General features: G+C 36.6%; 3 protein-coding genes and 1 long non-coding RNA gene across 5 annotated transcripts; 2 read left to right on the forward strand and 2 right to left on the reverse strand.

The window, feature by feature from the left end:
* Positions 1-2,463: 2,463 nt before the first annotated feature.
* LOC107860485 (probable ubiquitin conjugation factor E4) lies at positions 2,464-10,277 on the forward strand. Its single transcript, XM_016705863.2, has 16 exons — positions 2,464-3,618; positions 4,130-4,334; positions 4,480-4,631; positions 4,716-5,019; positions 5,168-5,320; positions 5,609-5,812; positions 5,904-6,016; positions 6,143-6,257; positions 7,211-7,300; positions 7,404-7,607; positions 7,693-7,788; positions 7,887-8,009; positions 9,235-9,327; positions 9,408-9,572; positions 9,690-9,779; positions 9,858-10,277. Exons 1-16 carry the CDS (start codon positions 2,786-2,788, stop codon positions 10,035-10,037), a joined length of 3,120 nt encoding a protein of 1,039 aa, XP_016561349.1. The 5' UTR covers positions 2,464-2,785; the 3' UTR covers positions 10,038-10,277.
* A 464-nt stretch (positions 10,278-10,741) lies between these two features.
* Positions 10,742-14,555, reverse strand: LOC107860486 (tRNA (guanosine(18)-2'-O)-methyltransferase). 2 transcript variants are annotated; one of them, XM_016705864.2, is made up of 7 exons: positions 13,790-14,555; positions 13,238-13,712; positions 12,622-12,760; positions 12,412-12,473; positions 11,972-12,110; positions 11,192-11,386; positions 10,742-11,045 (listed from the first exon to the last, which is right to left on the reverse strand). In XM_016705864.2, exons 1-6 carry the CDS (start codon positions 13,935-13,937, stop codon positions 11,249-11,251), a joined length of 1,101 nt encoding a protein of 366 aa, XP_016561350.1. In that variant the 5' UTR covers positions 13,938-14,555; the 3' UTR covers positions 10,742-11,045; positions 11,192-11,248. The 2 variants fall into 2 exon arrangements, with proteins under 2 accessions (XP_016561350.1, XP_047263479.1); XM_047407523.1 differs by having other exon boundaries at positions 10,742-11,066; positions 13,790-14,138.
* Positions 14,556-14,795: 240 nt separating this feature from the next.
* Positions 14,796-16,495, forward strand: LOC107860487 (UDP-glycosyltransferase 708C1). Its single transcript, XM_016705865.2, has one exon. It carries the CDS (start codon positions 14,933-14,935, stop codon positions 16,289-16,291), a length of 1,359 nt encoding a protein of 452 aa, XP_016561351.2. The 5' UTR covers positions 14,796-14,932; the 3' UTR covers positions 16,292-16,495.
* A 267-nt stretch (positions 16,496-16,762) lies between these two features.
* LOC124896116 lies at positions 16,763-17,613 on the reverse strand. Its single transcript, XR_007052586.1, has 2 exons — positions 17,428-17,613; positions 16,763-17,346 (listed from the first exon to the last, which is right to left on the reverse strand). It is a non-coding gene; the product is annotated as an uncharacterized LOC124896116 (long non-coding RNA).
* Positions 17,614-18,067: the final 454 nt, after the last annotated feature.

The raw sequence follows: 18,067 nt of genomic DNA on the forward strand, positions 1-18,067 counted from the left end.
GGGTGTGTCCCAACCTTAGTTAAACTCTGTGTATTGTCGAGAGGCTTTGTAGACCTAATGTACAGTCAAGGTGGTATTTTGTCAATAGACGTGATGGCTCCAACGGCCAAGTATTGTATATACATATATATGTGTGCTCAAGCTTATACAGGTGATTATTTCCTTTTATATGCGACATGATGCTGTCCGAATTTCAGATTGTCATAGAGGTATGCATGGAAAGTATAAGGTTATGATAGCTTATATTTTAATTCAAGTCGTTTTCTTATATTTATGATAGCTTCTTCTACTTAAAAAATTTTGTCACAAGATACTAAAATTTTATCACTAAGGATAACTTATATTTTCTGCACCAGTGAAGGAAAGCAGCAACGATAATTGCACTCTATTCAGCTAGTTTTGCATGTTTGAGGTGGTTTGAATGGAACTTAGTTTAATAGTTTGTTGAACATATTTAATTTTGAGTCCTACAGAGTGGCAATGCTTTTAGAATAATGTAATATCTTTCAATTTTATAGATCAACATAAATAATACGAGAAGTATATAATTTTTTTGTTAAGGTATGTAGACAAAACTAAATAGTTTGTATATGCCTCATTTATTTGCACTTGATGAAGGTACTAATCTTAATTATTCAGACTTCCATTATTATATCTCCCGAGAACATACTCCTGACAACGAGTCAAGATTTAGGCTCGATTTCTCCATCAGGATCGGGTCTCAGGTCAAGATTCAGTGTCGGATCTCTTGTTGGATCTTGAGTCTGGAGACGGGGTCAGATCTGGGTTCGAGAGTCAGGGTCGGATCCCAAATAGAGATTCATGGGACTCCCAGGTCAGGATTCGGGCTCAAGTCCATGGTAGGAATTCGAGGTCCCGAGTTCGGTCTTAGGTAAAGATTTAAGGTCAAGTACGGGTCGAGATTTGGGTTGGGTCCTCGGTTAGTATTCGAGGTCAGGTCTCAGAATGATATTTAGGATCAGGTTTGGGTCAATATTTGGGAGAAAATTATTTAGAGATTTATAATTTTTTAAATTATTTTCTTTATCTCAATTTACGTGGTATAATTGAATTTTGATTAAATTTATTTTTTGATTTTTTAAATACATACAACATGTATCTTAACATTAGTTGCTACCTTTCAATAATGTATTCTTCTTATGGATATGTTCTTATTGATCGATGCGATACACACGTACAAAGCACGTACACTAATCTAGTATATATATATGTATATATATATATATATGAAATAGCAATTGACTTTAAAAATTTAAGATAAGCTTTATGCATCAAGGCATGCTTGAAGTATCGGTATTTTGACCGTCTACTACAACGTAAACTATCACATAACGGATGATAACAAAAATAATATACAGTAATATGATTAAACTAATCTTAACAAAAAAATTTCTCAAAACTCGTCCGAACATTCATCTACCACCTGCAAACTACAATAAAATAAGACGATCCTTGAGATATTAGAATGAGACAATTAAACCGTAACCTTTATAAAAAAGTTTCTCAAAGTCCGACCGAACGTTCATCTGCCACCTATATTACACAACAATCGAGATCTCAGAACAATACCATTAAACCTAACTGTAACACAAAAAATTCTTCAAAGATGTGACGAAACATCCATCTACAATATAAACTTGAATAGAATAGAAACTACAACAAAACAATTGATAATTGAAATATTAGGACAATAGTCCTCAATTTGTAGGAGTCCAAACTATCGTCCAAAAAGGATTAACGAAATATGAAAGCTTTTCATCTGGGGTGCACTCATAAAATTTTCTAATAATAATATAATATAAAAATAATAAAGATTCCCAAATATAGCAGAAGTCTTGAACGTCCGAACAATAATATACTATTAAAATAATATTTCTTTTTATTATGTAAAAAAAAATAGAGGTCTAATACTACCAAATTTTGAAGCAAAAAAATTCTCGTACTTTAGTTATTTTCCTTGTGTTAATTTATAAAAAAAGGCTGCTATTAAATTTATTATTTTAATTTTGATTAAATCATCTTATTTTCCTTTTTTTCTCCCCTCTTATTTTGTATTTAGGAATCCTTTCTCAAGTACAAAATGAGAAAAAAAATCCAACAATAATAAATTTTCATATATTTTTTTCTTACCATATATTTTAAGATTCCTTTATTTATTATACTATAATGATATAATAATTGTAGGAAATAAGTGAAACGATAATTTTATTTATTACGAAACTTTAAATAAAGGGTAAAAAATTCAAATCAGTTCTCTAAATATCTTCACACTTTTAATATATTATAGATAAGTGATCCAAAATTACCAATGGAATTATAATGTGTTTTCACATTTTGGAGAATCATAGTTATTTAGTTCCGCTTTTACTCGCTGATAAAGGATTTAATTTCTCATTTTTTATTTACTTCTTTTTTATTTTTTTCGATCCCATCTTTTGTTTTTAAAAAAATTCTTAAAACACTCCGAAACCTTATTGTGGTTTTACCTTGTAAAGTCGGAAACCCCTCATATTTCTCTTCAAAGTCCTTTCTTTTCACGACTATTCCACAATTCTCCCTTCAATGCTTTCTCCATTATTAACATCTGCTTATTTTAATTACTCTACTAATCTCCCTTAGTTAATTCACCCTAATTCTATTCTTATTAGTTCAATAATCATGGGTTTAGTTTGTAAATCTAGTTGCTTTTATATCAATTTCTAGCAAACTCCTTCTCCAAAGTCATCAATTTCTGAAAAAAATTGATTAATTTATTGTTGAAATTATGGCGACTAGTAAACCACAGAGGACGCCGGCGGAGATCGAGGATATAATTCTACGGAAAATTTTACTTGTATCTCTAGTTGATTCAATGGAAAGCGATACACGTATTGTGTATTTGGAGATGACGGCGGCGGAGATTTTGAGCGAGGGTAAAGAATTAAGGTTGTCTAGGGATTTGATGGAGCGGGTTATGATTGATCGACTATCGGGTAATTATGTATCGGCGGAACCCCCTTTTCAGTATTTGGTGAATTGTTATCGTAGGGCACATGAAGAGGGGAAGAAAATTGCGTCGATGAAGGATAAGAATGTGAGGTCTGAGATGGAAATGGCGGTAAAACAAGCGAAGAAACTTGCTGTATCGTATTGTAGGATACATTTAGGGAATCCAGGGATGTTTCCCAATTGGGAGATGGTGAATTCGAGTGTGTCTCCGTTGCTTCCGTTGGTGTTTTCGGAGGTTTCGAGCTCTGTGGATGCGTTTGGTGGGGGGAGTAGTAGTGGAGTGACAAGTCCACCAGGGTTTTTGGATGAGTTATTTAAGGATGGTGATTTTGATAGTATGGATCCGATATTGAAGCAATTGTATGAGGATTTGAGAGGGGCTGTATTAAAGGTTTCGGCTTTGGGTAATTTCCAGCAGCCACTTAGAGCTTTATTGTATTTGGTTAAGTATCCAGTAGGTGCTAAATCTTTGGTGAATCATCCTTGGTGGATTCCAAAGAGTGTTTATTTAAATGGAAGAGTTATTGAGATGACAAGCATTTTGGGTCCTTTCTTTCATGTTAGTGCTTTGCCTGACAATACAATCTTCAAGAGTGATCCGGATGTTGGGTGGGTTAAATTTTCTCTCGTGTGTATTTAGTTCTGTGTTGTTTCCTTTAAGTGTATTATTATCTGACTTTTATACATTGATGAGAAATTCTATGACATTGTAAATCGATTATAGAAACAGGCATGATAGCCTTTCATACTTGTTCAGTCCTTGTTATCATGCTGTTTCTGCAAGAAAGGTGTATGTTTTCCTGTGGAAGAGCACGTCTTTACGTTTTTTATTAAAGTTTCATTCTATATGTACAAAGAGATAGGAGGAAACATCTCGCAGCTTATTACCTTGAGAATGTTGATTCTTTGGACGTCATCAAGCTATTGTATGGTTATCTTTGTTATTGGTCACTTAACATATGCATCTCTCTCATTCTCTAACCAAAAAATTAGGACGTTGGCCATTTATAGCCCTTGGTGAAAAAAGATAGTCTAATTTCCTTTGCATTGGCATATTCTTTGTTGAAGGTTTCTATTTTCTACAAAGGACTGATAGATTGTTTCACTTGTGTTGGAACAGCCAGCAGTGTTTTTCGGAATCGGCAACACGTCGTCCGGCTGATCTCCTGTCTTCTTTCACTACAATCAAAACTGTTATGAATAACTTGTATGATGGCTTAGCAGAAGTCCTTATGTCTCTTCTGAAAAATACAACCATTCGTGAAAATGTCCTCGGGTATCTTGCAGCAGTTATAAACAAAAATTCTTCAAGGGCACATTTGCAGGTAATATTTCTCTACAGATCACACTACGGAGCTGTAAAATGTGAAACAGACGTGTAAAGTGTGCTATTCATCAAGGGCACATTTTGTTTTTGTATGCTCTGAGTTTTTCTACTCTGCCATAGCCTCAAACTTTTGTGCTTTGCAGGTTGATCCATTATCTTGTGCTAGTTCAGGCATGTTTGTAAATCTCAGTGCTGTTATGCTTCGTCTCTGTGAACCTTTCTTAGATGCCAATTTGACAAAACGGGACAAGATTGATCCCCAATATGTGTTTCTTAGCACCCGTCTGGAACTGAGGTGAATTTTTCTTTGTGGCCATAGTCTCCCCTTTTCATCTGCTTGTGTGTGTTTTGTTTTAATGTTTCCTATGATCCACACCAGAGGGTTGACTGCTCTGCATGCATCATCAGAAGAAGTCTCTGAATGGATTAATCAACATAATTCTGGGAAAATTGACGTTTCTAAAGAAGGCAGTGATGGAGAAAATCGTTTGTTGGCGTCCCAGGAAGCTACAAGTTCCGGGAATGGCTCTGGTGGACCTTCAATTCTCCACTGTGACAACCCAATATCAAGTAGTAGTGAGAAAGCTAAATACCCTTTCATATGTGAATGCTTCTTCATGACTGCAAGGGTGCTTAACCTGGGCCTCCTAAAAGCGTTTTCAGATTTTAAGCACCTTGTTCAGGTGAGGAATTGGGACTCGAAGAAAGGAAATATTAAATTATGCTTGGTGAAAGAAGGATGTCTTGAACCTTATGTAATAGTGGATGAAAAATTGATATGGTATGGTCAAGGTGTTTGTACCAAACTAACTATTTAATTATCATCTTTAGGACATTTCAAGAAGCGAAGATCATTTGTCTACCATGAAAACCATGCTAGAACAAGCACCCTCGCCACAGTTGCAGCAGGAAATATCTCGCTTGGAAAAGGAACTTGAGTTGTATTCACAGGAGAAATTATGCTATGAAGCCCAAATACTGAGGGTATATAAGCTACTCCTTTTGTAATACTTAGTAGGATTATGCAATTTTGAGAATGTGAGGAATTCTCTTTTTATAGCTGCTTTTTTGGTATATTGTACTTAATGCTATATCTTGCTGTTTTCAAGCAACGTAGCTCTGTCCCTACTTTTCTGTGCATACATGAATTTTTTGGGGGTAAAATATAAAATGTACAATCACAGTATCCCAGGTTTGAATAGATGCAAGTTATATCTTTGTTCCGTACGTATATTATTGGTATACAGTTTTAAATGATTGCCTTGTTTTCAGGATGGAGGGCTTCTCCAGCGTGCATTATCCTACTACAGATTAATGATTGTTTGGCTGGTCGGCCTTGTTGGTGGTTTTAAGATGCCTTTACCTTCCCCTTGCCCTATGGAGTTCGCATCTATGCCTGAGCACTTTGTTGAAGATGCCATGGAGCTGCTAATTTTTGCTTCTCGAATTCCTAGAGCTTTGGATGGTGTCTTGCTGGTAGGTGTCTTGATTTTTGTATGTCATTCATATTCTTGTTCTTCATGTGTTCCTTTTTCATATGAAATTTTCTTTTTGCATTGCTTGATAGGATGACTTCATGAATTTCATTATCATGTTCATGGCAAGTCCAGAATATATCAGAAACCCTTACCTTAGAGCAAAGATGGTTGAAGTCCTAAACTGTTGGATGCCCCGGAGAAGGTGTTTCAAATATAAGCACTTGTGATATTGCATTTTTCAAAGTTGTTTTTACTTTTTACTATTATTTGTGTCTGTGTGTGCTGGATATCTTGTTGTTGTTGCCTATCTAAGTGAATTTTTATGCAGCGGCTCCACTGCAACGTCTACATTGTTTGAGGGGCATCAACTCTCCCTGGAGTACCTTGTGAGAAATCTTTTGAAGCTTTATGTTGACATTGAATTTACAGGTTCCCACACGCAGGTAATGATTTTGTTCTTTATCAATTGATATGTGCTTTGAGAAGTGAAACTGTTCCTATAAAATTCTACCTTGCTTAGGAAGTAGTGATTTTTGATGCTAGTCTTTTTTTTTTTCTTTCTGATCGTTGATGTTAGTTCTTTCTTCTTCACAACTTTAGCAGATATTTTGAAGTTTCACAAGGATCTTGAAATGTGAACTTACTTTATTTCTTGCTTGTGTCGTTCATTTTCAAGACTTCAGGTCATTGACCTTTCACTTCACCCTTACATTCTCAAAGTGGAGATTCTTCAGATCTGTCTGAAGCATCAAAATATATATAACTGTTCTCGAGGCACTGTAATGTATCAGAGCTTAAAAATAATGGATATTTTCCTCTCATGGAAGACGTTTCTCGAAGAACAACTGGTGTGATATTTTAGTTTGAGTCTATTAAGAAGTATATATTCTCCAAGAAATTATGTTTGTAGGTATGTTCAATATGCCTAAAATAAAAAAGATTCGCCAAACACAGTTCTAAGTAGACTATCTTACCGACAGTTCCTCAAAAGGGCTTTTTTGAAGGAATTTTGAACTTTGAAGTTAAAGGGGGTATATATTTTAGCTATGGCTGCAAAACGAAACTCTTTCTGCCCAGAAGTCTCAAATACTGTTTTATTGGTTATCTGTTGTTATTGTTTCAGCATAAAGTGATCTGATTGCTGGGTTATGTCATCAGATTCTTTTTTACTTTTTTTTTGGAAGTCAGAGGTATCGGGTTTTCCTGGTTCTCTGGTGATACTTGTTTCATCATAGGGAGTTTGAAAAATGGTCTTAGTCTTTAAAAATTTTCTTAAGAAGGGGGTGTCTACTGGCTAGGAATGAAGGAAGGGTTGATTTGCAGTCTCACTTAAAGAAAATGCGGTGATAGGTTTCCACTGTGTGCTTTTTAAATGAAATGTCTCCATATGCTGCAGTTCTATGATAAATTTAATATCCGCCACAACATTGCTGAACTGCTTGAATATCTTTGGCAAGTTCCAAGTCACCGGAATGCGTGGAGACAGGTTGGATTTTTTATCCTTTTGGGTGATATTTTGCTCTGAACATTTTATAACACCATGCTTGAACTACTCTCCAATAACACTTTATCTGTAACTTCAATTCTAGATTGCCAAGGAAGAGGAGAAGGGCGTTTATTTGAATTTCTTAAACTTCTTGATCAATGATAGCATCTATCTTCTCGATGAAAGTCTTAATAAAATTCTTGAACTGAAAGAGCTGGAAGCTGAAATGTCTAACACCGCGGAATGGGAGCGAAGACCAGCTCAAGAAAGGCAGGAGAGAACCCGGCTGTTCCATTCACAAGAGAATGTCAGATTTAAATCTTTATATGTTTTTATCTACTGAAGTTATGTAATATGTCCGTAGTTTAATTGAAAGATGCTGGTTGTTTTAGATAATTCGAATTGATATGAAGTTGGCAAATGAAGATGTGAGCCTGTTAGCATTTACTTCCGAGCAAATTACTGTACCTTTTCTCCTTCCTGAGATGGTATGTTCACTATTCAATATCAGTTGTATTGTATTGTAACTGTTGAAGCTGTTGTTTTTTAATTTTTTTCCCTTAATTTTTCTCAATTGATTTTCCAGGTGGAGAGAGTTGCTAGCATGTTGAATTACTTCTTACTACAGCTGGTGGGACCACAAAGAAAATCTCTTAGCTTGAAAGACCCTGAAAAGTATGAGTTTCGTCCGAAAGAGTTGCTGAAACAGGTGAATTTCTTTACATATGTTGATGTCCTTGCATTTTTACAAAGACCAGATGACATTAAATGTCCCTTAAATTGTTAAAACTCCTAATCTTTTTACCTTCTGACTCGAGTCCTTCCATTTTTACACTTGAAAACTAGCAAAGTGCAACTATGCTTTCTTATGATGGTGAAATTCTCAAATAACAAGGCAATGAATGATCTAGGTAAAGAAAATATGAAATATGACTGAGACACATGATGAAATGCCAGAGGCACAAGGATCTTCACATTTATAACTTCCAACTAGTTTTAGTGCACACACAAAATCAAAATGCGTATCTCATTTGACTGCAATACAGGAAAAAATGGATTTAGCTACGAACTTCATCGTTAATATAATCCTCGTGAACCAAGGCATGGTATCGCCCTAGAGTAGGGATTCTCGGAACCACAGGTCCACAAGCAGCAATGTGGGGTATCAATATCACCTGAAGTTTTTGCGACCACTACAAATTATAACTCTTTCCCTGAAAGTGCATGATGATAGACAATTATGAAATCTGCCATTTGTTAGAAGAATATCCTCAACTAAAAGCATTACATGACTAATTTAGGATTCATAAAAGCCCAGCAAATCTAGCCTCATTACCCCAAAGCACATCCACCATTGACTGGGTATAGAAGTGTACTTTTACTATAACCATGATTATATATCGGTAGTGAGCCCCTAGGGCTTTAGTTTAGTTGTAAGAGCACATGTGATGTGTAGGTTGGCAAGTTTGAACCCTGCTCTCGACAAAAGTCTGGTATTTAAGTGGATAAGGGCAGAGAGGCGGGCCTATTATCCAATAGATGATAAAAATATTGGTAGTGTTATCTGATCAAGAATCTAAAGCAAGTAATTTGTTGCATATAGTGTGTCTTGAATATTGTGTTTTCCAAGAGTCATTGTTTTAACAAAATCAAATATGATTGTTGATGGGGTCTCTGTTCTGAATTTTGTCAAAGTTCTGATCGATTTTTCTTTCTGATACAAACAACAGTGTGTTTCTTTATTATTAGCTTTTTTTTTCCCTCCAGTTATCACATTGTCTTGGTAATCTCCTATTCCATGGAGAGGGTCACAAACATTTTCTTTTTGTTCTTGTTGTTTAGTGTGTCCGTGTAGAGTCCATAATATCATTCCTAGAATCAAGAGGAAGGTACTTATTTAGAATTTTTAATTTTCTTTTGTAATGCATGTGAAGATCGTGAAAATATATGTGCATTTGGCGAGAGGTGATAAGGAAAAAATCTTTCCAGCTGCAATTATAAGAGACGGTCGATCATACAATGAGCAGGTTCTCACTCTTAAGTTAATTGCTTCCTTTAATTCGTTCTCTGATTGGACTCTTGGTGTAACAACTTGGATTTGCTCCAGATATTTAGTGCTGCAGTTGATGTCCTTAGGAGAATTGGTGAAGATATGAGGATCATACAAGAGTTCATTGAACTTGGTGCAAAAGCCAAGGTTGCTGCTTCAGAAGCAATGGATGCTGAAGCTGCTCTCGGAGACATTCCTGATGAATTCCTTGATCCAATCCAAGTAAGTATTCGCCTTTTTACCCAAATGTCAAACTCAAGTAGCTCCTAATTAACGAGAGATAGATACTGTCCGTATTCGTGTTTTTCACCGGGAAAAATGTTCTTTATCAATTTGCAGTATACTTTAATGAAGGATCCTGTCATTCTTCCCTCTTCGAGGATAACAGTGGACCGGCCTGTTATTCAGCGGCACCTTCTTAGTGATAGTGTAAGCCTCTGTTTATTAGTCTTTTATTCCAATAGTTGGAAGATAACATTTTTTTCACATGTTTCTATTGGTTTACAGACGGACCCATTTAACCGGTCTCATCTGACTGTGGACATGTTGATTCCCGACACTGAATTGAAGGAGAAAATCGAAGAGTTTATTCGGTCCCATGAACTGCAGAAGCATGGGGAAGATTTGAATTTGCAAAGCACAAAAACAACAATACAAACAACTGATACTTCAAAGTTGATTGAGTAGGGATTTCTCATTTTCTACATTTTACCTGATCATTGTATATTGAGTTCAAGTGATCAACGGTAGACTTGTGTTGGCGAAACTAGAAAATCCTGTGCTTTCGTTTCTGAGTGGGATAGTTCCTTTTCTCATGTCGGAGTCCAATAGCTATAGTAATTTATATGACCACCACCATGTACACGAGGGAATATTCTGAAAATGGTACATTAATGTTTTCATAATTTTATTTTTGGTTCGTTAGCATATGTGGTTCAACCAAGCAGTCTATTTCCTTGTCAATGGTGGAGCCAAGAGTTCTGGTGAATTGCACAAAATCTCGTGGAAACAAATTCCTATTGAGTTTTGATAGAAGATGAGATGGACAAAGTTAGCAATTGATCCGCTAGTGGGTTAACGTTGCAAATGCAACCTCGATGGACCATTTTTGGGAAAGTTTAAGATGCACTGTATTATTGGGATCTCACTTATATTTCCAGTGAGAATTGTTTTTCTGCTGTGTTTTTTTCCAGCCTTTTTGTTTTGCCACTTTGGTAGAAGGTGTCCGGACATTGAAAAAAGTGGAGGCCTCTTTGGATCAACAAGACAGTAATTGCAGGAGGAGAGCGAAAGAAAGCAAGTTCACAGGAAATTTCGTGTGAGCAAATATATTACCGACTTTAATTAAAAGATGGTGCTATAATTCAAAAGTAAAATTAACCCCTACAACATTTTTGTGAAAGCAATTTTCTCTAAAGAATTCATAGTAAATACAATAAAAAGTTAATCCTTACAAAATGGCAATTCAAAAAAAAAGTTGGTCCGGTGAACTAAAGCTTAAGCTTTCGCTATGTGCCGTCCGGTGAACTAAAGCTTAAGCTTTCGCTATGCGCGGGGTCGTAGAATGGCAGGACCATAAGGGGGTCTATTGTATAGAAGTAAAAGCTATACATAAGCCGCAACAGAACAAAATGCAAACTCTCAGCAGCTCGTTTGTATGGCCAAGCAATCTCCAGCATCAAGTCCGTCAAATATCTGGGCATATACATGGAGGGCCTCGTAATAATTAAAAAGAAAAATCGACAGTTATTCAAAATCTAAACAGATCAAAAAACAAACACAACAAATGAAAAAAAAAAAAAAAAAGCTAGCAATATAAGTTTCATTATGTTAGAAAGTACCTGGTGTTACTTCGGAATAGGCACACGCTAAGTCCGAAAACTAGGTTGATGACTTATTCAAAGCTTTGATTTAGGCTCAGCTATCTTTCGTTTTGCATATTCATGAGCAATTCTAATTGTATTATCGTTGTGGCGCAAAGAGAACTCCGCTAGCAAGATTTGGCTTTCCTCACTAGTTAGATCCCCATGGCATCCCTAAGAAAATAAAATCAACTCGGTAAGTGGAACCATCGAGCATGAATAAAAGACGGATAGATGCTTGTACAGGTAAGCAGCTCAGATGAACTACGGCGTCGCTTTCACCTACCACAGTAGACACGAGAACAAAGTTTAGAATTTTCCAACGTACAATAATGCAGGGCAGAGTTCAATCACTCCAGGTTGATGTCAACCAAATTTTGAACCGCTTCAAAAGATTTAACGCCATAGGGATATTGTGGGAACTAAAATGTAAGAAGAGAATCAACCTAGGCAGATACATTGTCCCACTATTTTCCTATTCTCATGAATGGTTAAAAAGAAAAGGGAAACAATCACATACCTTGTAGCTAATGCAACATGTAGAACCTTTATCCCACACCCCCATATGAAAAGAGAGGTGGAAAAGAAAAAGAGAAATGTGTGTTTCACCAAACTAAAAGGTAATCCTAGTACCTAGTCTCTCCTTTCTATTGAGTGTACTGCAATTTTACACCTCCATCAGAAGAGCAAGTATTACGAAGAGATGGAAAGAGTAAATAAGAATTAGGCGAAAGTTCTGCAGCGCTACAGGGAACGTACCAAGCGAGAAGTTCTGTCACAGACAGCATGGTGCATAAGAAGGCCAGCAGCAACAGAAACATTGAATGAGTCAACCATGCCTTTCATTGGAATGCTGCAGTGCAAGTCTGATGATTCGAGAGCCTCTTCACTTATTCCCCTACAAACAACAATATCTTATCTAGTTGTGGTCCATCTCAGAAAAATTAATTATAGTCTGTCCAAGCAAATATTTTCTCTCCTATTACGAGGAAATATAATAAGAGCTTCAGCACAAAGAAAATCATTAAAGTAGAGAACCAAGAAAACAAGAAAGAATTTGATTACAAATTCTAACATAAGAACTGAGCATATATGCTAATGGTTATACTTTATGTGTCAGAAAATATAGTAATCCCTCAGCAGGTAACTATTCTTGAACCAGGGCATTAGAGTTTAGACTATCAGAGTATAGCACCTACCTAAGTTCATTTCCCACAACAATTGCAGTTGGGCATGACCAGTCCATATCGTACACAGAAACCTAAAACAGAAAGACAACATTCAATGAAATCTTGAAAAACCAACAAAAAGAGAAACAACACAGCAACATAATACCCAGTGCAACCCCAAGATGTGTATACAAATTTGGACTGTCAATGAAGTATCAGAAATAAAGAGGATCACTATACCGTGTCCGTTCCAAGATGTGTTGTCGCAATGCGATAACCACGTGATTTCAAAACTTTGAAGCACTCATGAACAGAATCCCATAGTTCGATATCCAACCATTTCTCAGCTCCCATGCTGACATGGCGATTCTCCCTGTACCTGTAGGGCGTAGGCAGATAGTTAATATCAAGGCACTTGCACAAACAATGCTCAAGAAAGCCAACTATCCTATAAATACGGTTCTTTACCTGCAAAACTAAATAAATCAACCACTGTTGGAGCTCAGACAGTTTTTTTTTGCAGTTAGACAGTAAACCAATACCGGAACTCTTTGCACTAAAACTTTAATCAACATGACGACTAACTAAACCATAAAATGCAATTTTTTCCACATTATAACCGTGAGATGGCTACAAATACCGGATCAATGATTTTTCTTTTTCCCTTGCCAGTGAGTGGATACTATTGTATTACGTCAAGCGTGTTGGCCAAAACACATTTTTGTGCATAATGTATCATGTTAAAAGTACATTTTAAACACAAGTAAATACTACTAAATCTGCGAACTATCAAACAATATCGAGCAATGAGCCTGGTGAGAAACTTAAATGTATTTTCACCCAAAATGCTGAGCACCTTTTCGAACTATCACAAGCTACAACATGGACTGACTGAATCCCCAGAGCATCAGCTGAGCGAAACGTAGCTGAAACATTGCCAAAATCACTCAAACCCTCAACCACCAAACATACTGAATACGTCCTATGCTTCACAGCATTACGAAACCTCTCTTTCCTTGAATCCATTATATACGGATTCAATGCTTCCAATATCTCCAAACTACTCAAGTAATCATTTCCCGCCTTAGCTTTATCCAAATATGGAAACCAACGCTCCCGATTCCCCCGGCCTTCGATATCGAGCCTGCGTTCCATTTTCATCAGTTTTAATACATCATCTCTGTTGCACAACAACTCCTCTACTGTGTCTTTCGATTTTTCCTCCGGAATTTCAACGGCAACATCCGGAATTTCCATTTCCAGTGAAATTGTTCCTTGAGTGCTGCTGCCATATCGTCTTGAAGGAGCTCTACACGGTTCGATTCTGAATGCTACTTGCAAATTCAGCTACATTCAGTACCTTGAAGTACATGATAGTTATAATTAAGCAAACGCTATAAATAGGTACCTGAATTATGAGACAGTAGAGGCAGCGGCCGCCGAAAATGAGAAAAGTTGGATGAATTATGAGAAGAAAAAATTCTCCTGTAGCTGTTTCGTGATTGAAACTCAAAAAGAGAAATGGAAGAGCGAATTAGGGTTTTGCAGACGCTCATTGCACCAACTTGTATCGAGCTGCTGGGAGAGTAGGAAATGGAGATGGATTGAACTGGACTGGAAGGAGGAAGAGGAGCAAAACGGGTCGTTAAGCCCGTGTTCTATTTGGGTCAAAGCCCATCCTCAGCCCACTACATTTCAGACAGCTTAATGGTAAAATGTCCAAAATTGAACTGCAAAATCACACGTTTGAACCGAGTTTGCAGCTTTATATCCTCCATTATTTTATTAAAAATAGAACAAAATGATCTTGGTTTGGGTTGAAAAAAGATGTCTCGAGCAGTTGGAAGAAGCACTTTGATAAACAAAAAGAAAATCATTTCTCATCTTTATTTTTACACATAATAGATCTATATTTTTATGCATAATAAGAGATTCGATGAGATCATTTTTTCTATTCAATTTGTAAGTGATCGTAAGAGATGCGTAGAATGATTTTATAAGTACGGTATGTGTATTCATTCAATTATTTTGTTACCTTGAAATGTTGAGGTAAATTGAACATATTGATCATAACTCCTGTTTTTGTAATTAAATTGTATGGTACTAGATATTTGAAGTATCATTTCCCTTAAATTTGTAAAGAATATGTAAATCAGCATTTCATTTTAGTTATCATTTAAAATTGCACTAGCAATGCAGTACTTTATGCTAGAACGCAACAGTTTCTTGGGCTTCTAAACTGATTTTGGAATTTATAAATTAAAAAAGAAATGGTAGTTGAGCACTTAAATGAAACCTCATTCCCACAATTAACAGCCACCTACATGCAGGGCCTAGACTTTGACAAAACTAGGCACTGGTATTAAATGCAATCAAGTCTTAGAACAGTAGGTGTTAGTATTGTGTTAGGTAGAATGTAAGGCTAATAAGTCCAGTCTTCTCCCACAAATAGAAAGGTTCTCAGGATTCCAGGAATTTTTAAACGTATATCATCACCGCTTTTAACCGAGACTCAGGTCAAGTAACAACCTCAATAGATAGATTTTGAAAGATGGAAACTCATGTCGCGCTACTTCCAAGTGCTGGAATGGGGCATTTGATGCCATCTCTTCGCTTCGCTGCCATGTTAGCTTCTCATAATTGTAAGGTTACTATACTCACTGCCCAGCCTACTGTCTCCGCTGCTGAATCTAATCATTTGAATAGCTTCTTTTCCGCGCATCCACACATTCAGCGACTTGATTTTCATGTCATTCCCCTCCGCTCATCCAATGATGATCCTTTTTTCCTCCAGTTTGAAGCTATTGTTCTTTCTGTTCATCTTCTTCCTCCTCTTCTAACTTCTCTATCTCCACCAGTCTCCGCTCTTTTTCTTGACACTGCTGCTGCAGCATGTGTTGATCATCTTGCTGATGAAACATCATTGTCTATATCCTATTACATCTTAAATACAACTTCTGCTAGATTTTTTTCTCTTATTAGCCATCTCCCCCACTTGACTCTTGAAGGAAGTTGCAAGAACTTGCAGCTTCCTAGTTTACCCTCATTTTCAGTATCAAATATTCCTCCTCCTCTGTTCAATCCAGAGAATCTCTTCACAACGCGATTGATCTCAAACCTTCGAGCTGTCTCCAAAGTTAAAGGTGTTGTTTCCAACACGTTCCACAGGTTTGAACCAGAGACGATTGAAGCCCTCAATAGTGGTAGGACAATGATCACTCTTCCACAGTTTCTGCCAATTGGACCTTTCAAGTATTACGAATCCGTTTGTGAAAACACTTCTCTTCCGAAATGGTTAGTTGAACAACCTGCAAAATCAGTAGTTTATGTGAGCTTTGGAAGCAGAACAGCCATGTCAAAGGACCAAATAAAAGAACTAGGGGAAGGGATGTTAAAGAGCAAGCAGAGGTTCCTTTGGGTATTAAAATCAGTCAAAGTGGACAGAGTAGAAGAAACGGGACTAGAAGAATTACTAGGAAGTTCACTCTTGGAGAGAATTAAAGGGAAAACGCATGGAATGGTTGTTAGGGAATGGGTGAAACAGGAAGAGATTTTATCACATCCTGCCATAGGAGGATTCTTTAGCCACTGCGGTTGGAATTCTGTAATGGAAGCCGCTCAGAGAGGAGTACCCATGCTGGCATGGGCGCTACACGGGGACCAAAGGTTTAACGCAGAGGTGGTGGAGAAGGCAGGCTTAGGATTGTGGCCGAAACATTGGGGTTGGCTGGGGGAGAGATTAGTGAAGTCGGAAGAGATTGAGGAGAAGATTACACAGCTCATGGAAGATCACAAGTTGCGGTCCATGGCTCAGAAGGTGGGCGAAGAGGCTACAGAGGCTTGGGAAATTGGTGGCACGTCGGAAAAGGTTCTTGGACAAATAATTGAAACGCTGAAGCTCAAAGTTTGAAATGTTTTATCTCACCTTATAAGTTTTTCATGTCCTTACAACAAGTAGTAATTTACCCTATAATAAGATTGGCTGCCAAGTTCAATCAAAATTATTAAATTGTTTACTTATATTACCAGTGTAATACTAAGATGAGTACACAAATTTGAACTGGCAATGAAGTATCAGAAATAAAAGAGGATCACTATACCGTGTCCATTCCAAGATGAGATGTTGCAATACGATAACCACGTGATTTCAAAACTTTGAATCACTCATGAACAGAGTCCCGTAGTTCGATATCCAACCATATCGATAGTAAATATCAAAGCACTTGCACAAACAATGCTCAACAAAACTAATGAGCCTATAAATACCATTCTCTTCCCGCAAAACTAAAAAATTCGACCATAAGTGTTGGACAGTAAACCAATACCGGGACTCTTTGCACTGATTATAACCATGAGCTGGCTAAAAACACAGGATCAATGATTTTTCTCTTTCCCTAGCCAAACGAAGGGAAACTATTGGATTAAGTCAAGCGTGTTGCCTCAAACACATTGCTTTACATCATATGTTATGTTAAAAGTACATTTGAAACAAAAAGTAGATACTACTACATCTGCCAATGCTAAAAAAACATATCGAACAACGAGAAACAAAAAGGTATTTTCACCTAAAGTGCTGATCACCTTTTCGAACTATGACAAGCTACAACATGGACTGACTGAATCCCCAGAGCATCAGCTGAGACAAATGTAGCTGAAACATTGCCAAAATCACTCAAACCTTCAACCACCAAACATATTGAATACGTCCTATTCTTTCCTCGAGTCCATTATATACAGGTTCAATGCTTCCAATATCTCCGAACTACTCAAGTAGTCACTTCCCACCTTAACTTTATCCAAATATGGAAACCAACGCTCCAGATTCCCCCCGAGCCTGAGTTCTATTTTCATCATCTCTGTTGTACAACAACTCCTCTACCGTGTCAGTCTTTCGATTTTCCTCCAGAATTTCAACGGCAACATCCCGAACTTGCATTTAATTTCCAGTATCGTCTTGAAGGAGCTCTACACGGTTCGAAATTCAATTACATTTAGTACATTGAAGAGCATGATATTTATAATTAAGCAAACTCTATAAATAGGTACCTGGATTATGAGATAGCAGAGGCAGCGGCCGCTGAAAATGAGAAAAGTTGGATGAATTGTAAGAAGAAAAACTTCTCCTGTAGCTATTTCGAGTCTTTTTCTTTTTTTTGGTAACCATGTAAGTAACATTAAGAATCCAACCAATACACCTAAAGAGCATTCTCCCTCTCAACAACATCAAGGACCCGTTTGGTAGGCCATATTAACTAGAATAATCCTTCGATTAAAATTTAGTCTCATTCAATAAACTGTGTGGTTACTTCTTTTAACTTAATACATGAATTGCTGGTGTTATTTTATCCATAGTAAATGAAGGGATAATTATAAATATCCTATTTATTTTTTCAAATTTGATTCACTGTAATTTTATGATTTCATAATTAAGTTTGCTTCTTTTTTCTTTAATATATTTGGTTTGCTTTACTTACTCGGTTGAAATTTTCTTGGTGGGGGAGGAGGCTTTTTAAATAATACAAAAAATTAAAAATTACATAAATACACAACTTATATTTTCAATATTACAAAAAATTCCAACTCCCTAAACATATCATAAAAATCCCAACATATACACAGAATGTTATGTATATGTCAGCTATGTTATATATATTAATAGGGAGAGAGAGTAAAATAATTTAAAAAA

The sequence above is a fragment of the Capsicum annuum genome, chromosome 2 (genome assembly GCF_002878395.1).
Source record: "Capsicum annuum cultivar UCD-10X-F1 chromosome 2, UCD10Xv1.1, whole genome shotgun sequence".
In the NCBI taxonomy this organism is placed as follows: Eukaryota; Viridiplantae; Streptophyta; class Magnoliopsida; order Solanales; family Solanaceae; genus Capsicum; species Capsicum annuum.

What these genes read in the sequence shown, in the direction of transcription:
- LOC107860485 (XM_016705863.2), top strand. Translation starts at nt 2,786, where the DNA reads ATGGCGACTAGTAAACCACAGAGGACGCCGGCGGAGATCGAGGATATA. An exon ending in CTTCAAGGGCACATTTGCAG is followed by an intron (nt 4,335 to 4,479) that starts GTAATATTTCTC and finishes TGTGCTTTGCAG; the next exon opens with GTTGATCCATTATCTTGTGC. An exon ending in CTTTGGATGGTGTCTTGCTG is followed by an intron (nt 5,813 to 5,903) that starts GTAGGTGTCTTG and finishes ATTGCTTGATAG; the next exon opens with GATGACTTCATGAATTTCAT.
- LOC107860486 (XM_016705864.2), bottom strand. Translation starts at nt 13,937, where the DNA reads ATGAGCGTCTGCAAAACCCTAATTCGCTCTTCCATTTCTCTTTTTGAG. An exon ending in GCTTGTGATAGTTCGAAAAG is followed by an intron (nt 12,761 to 13,237) that starts GTGCTCAGCATT and finishes TACGCCCTACAG; the next exon opens with GTACAGGGAGAATCGCCATG. An exon ending in GTGACAGAACTTCTCGCTTG is followed by an intron (nt 11,387 to 11,971) that starts GTACGTTCCCTG and finishes TTATTTTCTTAG; the next exon opens with GGATGCCATGGGGATCTAAC.
- LOC107860487 (XM_016705865.2), top strand. Translation starts at nt 14,933, where the DNA reads ATGGAAACTCATGTCGCGCTACTTCCAAGTGCTGGAATGGGGCATTTG.